General features: G+C 72.5%; 1 protein-coding gene across 1 annotated transcript; it reads left to right on the top strand.

Moving 5' to 3' along the window:
• The first annotated feature begins 204 nt into the window (after nucleotides 1-204).
• UTF1 (undifferentiated embryonic cell transcription factor 1) lies at nucleotides 205-1,952 on the top strand. Its single transcript, XM_041742356.1, has 3 exons — nucleotides 205-758; nucleotides 1,411-1,439; nucleotides 1,474-1,952. The coding sequence occupies exons 1-3, from the start codon at nucleotides 205-207 to the stop codon at nucleotides 1,950-1,952; spliced, it is 1,062 nt and encodes a 353-aa protein (XP_041598290.1).
• Nucleotides 1,953-4,028: the final 2,076 nt, after the last annotated feature.

The following is a 4,028-nucleotide window of genomic DNA, read 5'->3' as shown; positions in this document are numbered from 1 at the left end:
AGGTGGTTCCCGGTCGGGGCCCGCGCGGCCCGGGGGCGAGTCGGCGGGGGCGGGGCGGGGCGGGGCGCGCGGGGGCGCGCGGGGGCGGGCGGCGTAGACCTGCGGCTCCCGCTGCGGCTCCAGCTCCGGCTCCCGCTCGCTCGCACCGTCCGAGCGCGTGTGCGCGGCCTCGCTCGGGCCCCCGGCCCCGGCCCCGGCCCCGGGATGCTGCTCCGGCCGCGCCGGCCGCCCCCGCCCGCCCTCCCCGCGCCGGCCTCGCCGGACAGCCCGGACCCCGAGCCGCGGACCCCGCCCCGACGGCCCGCCTCGCCCGGCGCGCTGGCGGCGCCCGCGTCGCCCGCGCCCCCCGCGCCCCCCGCGGCCCCCGCGTCCCCCGGCCTCCGCGGCTCGCCCGTGTCCCCGGGCTCGGCGCAGCGCACGCCCTGGAGCGCCCGCGAGACGGAGCTGCTGCTGGGCACGCTCCTGCAGCCGTCCGTGTGGCGCGCGCTGCTGCTCGACCGCCGCCAGGCGCTGCCCACCTACCGCCGCGTGTCGGCCGCGCTGGCCCGCCAGCAGGTGCGCCGCACCCCCGCGCAGTGCCGCCGCCGCTACAAGTTCCTCAAGGACAAGCTCCGCGACGCGCACGGCCAGCCGCCCGGGCCCTTCGACGCGCAGATCCGCGAGCTCATGGGGCTGCTGGGCGAGAACGGGCACCCCCGCGGCCGCCGCCGCTCCCCGGGGCCCGGGCGCCCCCCGCGCGGTCGTCGGCCGGCCCCCGAGCCAGGTGAGGGGGGCGGGGCCCGGGAGGGGACGGGGAGGGGGGAAGGGTGGGGGTCGGGGCCGGGGAGCGGGGGCGCAGGGGCCAGGAGGGGACGGGGTGGAGGGGGGGTGGGGGTCAGGGCCGGGGAGGGGGGCGGGAGGGGACGGGGTGGAGGGGAGGACGGGGTGGAGGGGGGAAGTGAGGGTCAGGGCCCGGGGGAGCGGAGGGCGCAGGGGCCAGGAGGGCACGGGGTGGAGGGGAGGTGGGGGTCAGGGCCGGGAGGGGGGCGGGAGGGGACGGGGAGGGGGGAAGGGTGGGGGTCAGGGCCCGGGAAGGGGACGCAGGGACCAGGAGGGGACGGGGTGGAGCGGGGGTGGGGGTCAGGGCCCGGGGGGGCGGGGGCGCAGGGGCCAGGAGGGCACGGGGTGGAGGGGAGGTGGGGGTCGGGCCGGGGTGGGGGGCGGGAGGGGACGGGGAGGGGGAAGGGGTGGGGTCAGGGCCCGGGGAGCGGGGACGCAGGGACCAGGAGGGGACGGGGGGGGGGGTGGGGGTCAGGGCCGGGGAGCGGGGGCGGGAGGGGACGGGGGTCAGGACCCCGGGTCTGAAGCGGGGGCGGTCCTGGGGCGCAGGGCCCGGGCGGGGACAGGATGGGGGGTAGAGGTGGGGGTCAGGGCCGGGGCGCAGGGCCCTTCTGAGCCCCGCCCGCCGCCCCCGCCGCCCCCGCCGCCTTGCAGACGTCCTGCCGCCGCCCTCCGCCCGCGACCCCGAAGCAGAGTCCGCCTGGAGGCTCAGGTTCAGTCCGACCCCGCCCAAGTCTGCAGACGCGCCCCGCGCCCCGGGCTCCCCGCCGCCGCTCTCCGCCGCCCCCGCGCCCGGCCGCCACGAGGACAGCGCACCGTTCCGCGCCCCGGGCTCCCCGCCGCCGCCGTCCCTGGACCGGGAGGACCCCGAGTCTCCGCCCCGGCGCCCCGAGCACCACGCGCCGCCGCAGGCCGCGGCCCCGTCGCTGAACACCGCCCTGCTGCAGACCCTGGGGCACCTGGGCGACATCGTGGCCATCCTGGGCCCCCTGCGCGACCAGCTGCTGACCCTGAACCAGCACGTGGAGCAGCTGCGCGGCTCCTTCGACCAGACGGTGTCCCTGGCCGTGGGCTTCATCTTGGGCAGCGCCGCGGCCTCGGAGCGAGGCGTCCTGGCCGACCTGCGGGAGTGAGGCCCGCCTGCCCACCCCCCCCGTAGGGGCGCGTCTCCTGCGACCCGGTCCCGCCGCCCTCCCTTACTCCCAGTCTAGGTAGTTCAATAAAGAGATTGTTTATTCCCGACCTCGTTCTGCGAATGTGCTGGTGGGGCCTGCGGAGCCAGACCCCAGGGAGGACCCAGGGGTGTGCGGGGCTGCTGGCCGGTAGGTTGGGGTCCTTGGACCCCAGGTCTCCCACACCCGGGGCTCCAGGACGTGGCCCAGCAGCACAGACCAGCCTCTGCCTTCCCGGGAGCCCTGCTGAGCAGGACGCTGGGAGGGGGTGGGAGTGGCAGCGACCTCCCAGCCCGGCCCTGTGGGCAGGTCCCCTCCCCGAGCTGCCCCAGGCAGGCCTAAGGAGCGGCCAGAGAGCCAAGGCACCTCCGGGAAGGGGCTTCTTTAGTCCCGGGGAAGTGGTTGCTCTGGGTGGGCCCTGGCGGCCCTGGCAGGGGCTCTGAGACTTTGGACTTAGGTCAAGGACCAGGCCCCTGCAGTTCTGGGAAGACTTGGCCAGAACCGCCCTGGGAGCATTTTCCAAATAGTAATTGTGACCCCACCCTCCACAGGTGGATCCGAAAGGGCCATCCCGGAGGGGCTCCCGCCCTGGGGAGATAAGGAAGTAGCCGGGGGCTCCTGCCCAACATAACAATAGTTTCCCAAGTAGGGGCTCATTCAGACGCTCAGGTGCCCCGGGCCACAATGCTCAGTGAGGGGGTGGGCATTCTGCAGGCCTGTGTTCCAAGGTTCCCGCAGTCCCTGGGGCTCTGGGGTGGGTGGTGGGCCTAGGGTGGGTTACAAGCCCCTCCCCCAAGTCCTTTTCAGGAGTCAGCGGAAGACGCCCCCGGTAGGAGCAGGAGTGGTCTCCCCGAGCCCAAAAGCTGAGCCCACCTCTCCACGGTGTCCATGGCAGGTCCTGGGGGCCTGTGAGACCACAACCATAGAGGTGACGAAGTCCCCTGGCGCAAGACATGCTCATGCTCGCCTCTGCTTCACGATCCTGGCCCTTCGCCATCCAGACCCTCCTAGGTCACAGCCAGGGTGGGCAAATCTGCCAGCCCCCAGGGGTAGGGACAATAGGGGGCCCCAAACCCCCTCGCCAGCCCCTTCTGCGGAGGAGGGAACCCCAAGTTTCCTCGCCTGGTATCCTCAGTGCTTCAGGCCCCGGAGGGGAGGGGTCTTGGCTGTTGCCATCGCCCTGGCTCAGCCCAGCGGCTCGGCCGGATGCTCCGCTCTTTAAAAACGTGCGGTGGCCAATGCCCTGAAGACTCCAAGCCCCTTGCGGGTCAGCGGGGTGAGCGCATCCTCACCCTGCTTTGCGGGCCTGTCGCGTGCAGGTGTCCCGGGTCGGCTCTGGCGGGGGGCATGCACACGCCGCAGCGGGAAGGGCGTCCCCCCACGAGCACATCTTTGCCTGGGCCTGACTGCGAGCGCGGGGGTGGAGGGAGGTCCCCAGCAGGATCTCCTAGTACTGCTCCTCAGAGTAGGGCCCCTCTCATCTCACTAAGGGCCCTTGGACGATAGATTCATACCTTTTAAAAAATTTTTTGCATTAAAATATACATTAAAAAATTTGGGGGACGCGTGGGTGGCTCAGCGGTTGAGCATCCACCTTCAGTCCAGGACAGGATCCCAGGGTCCCAGGATCGAGTCCCGCATCGGGCTCCCTGCGTGGAGCCTGCTTCTCCCTCGGCCTGTGTCTCTGCCTCTCTGTGTGTTTCTCATGAATAAACAAAATCTTAAAAAAAAAAAAAAAAACTTGCCATCTTAGCCATCAAGCATCCAGTCCAGCATCACCCAGCACGTTCCCTGCGGTGGGGCCCCCTCCCCCAGGCTGAGACTCTGTCCCCGCCCTCCGTGCCCCCTGTGCCCCCGTCTCTGGGAAGGTGACCCCACGGGGACCTCATGCACCGTGGCATCACGCGGCGCGTCCTTCCGTGTCTGGCTTCTCCCTCGGCCTCGTGCCCTCGGGGCGTGTCCGCACCTCTCGCGGCTGAGTGCAGCCCGGTGTGGCTGGAGCTGCCGTGCTCCTCCTTCGTCAGTCCGTCTGTGCGG

The sequence above is a fragment of the Vulpes lagopus genome, chromosome 2 (assembly GCF_018345385.1).
Source record: "Vulpes lagopus strain Blue_001 chromosome 2, ASM1834538v1, whole genome shotgun sequence".
Classification (NCBI taxonomy): Eukaryota; Metazoa; Chordata; class Mammalia; order Carnivora; family Canidae; genus Vulpes; species Vulpes lagopus.
The sequence above is the reverse complement of the archived record's forward strand: the minus strand, read 5'-3'. Positions and strand labels throughout refer to the sequence as shown.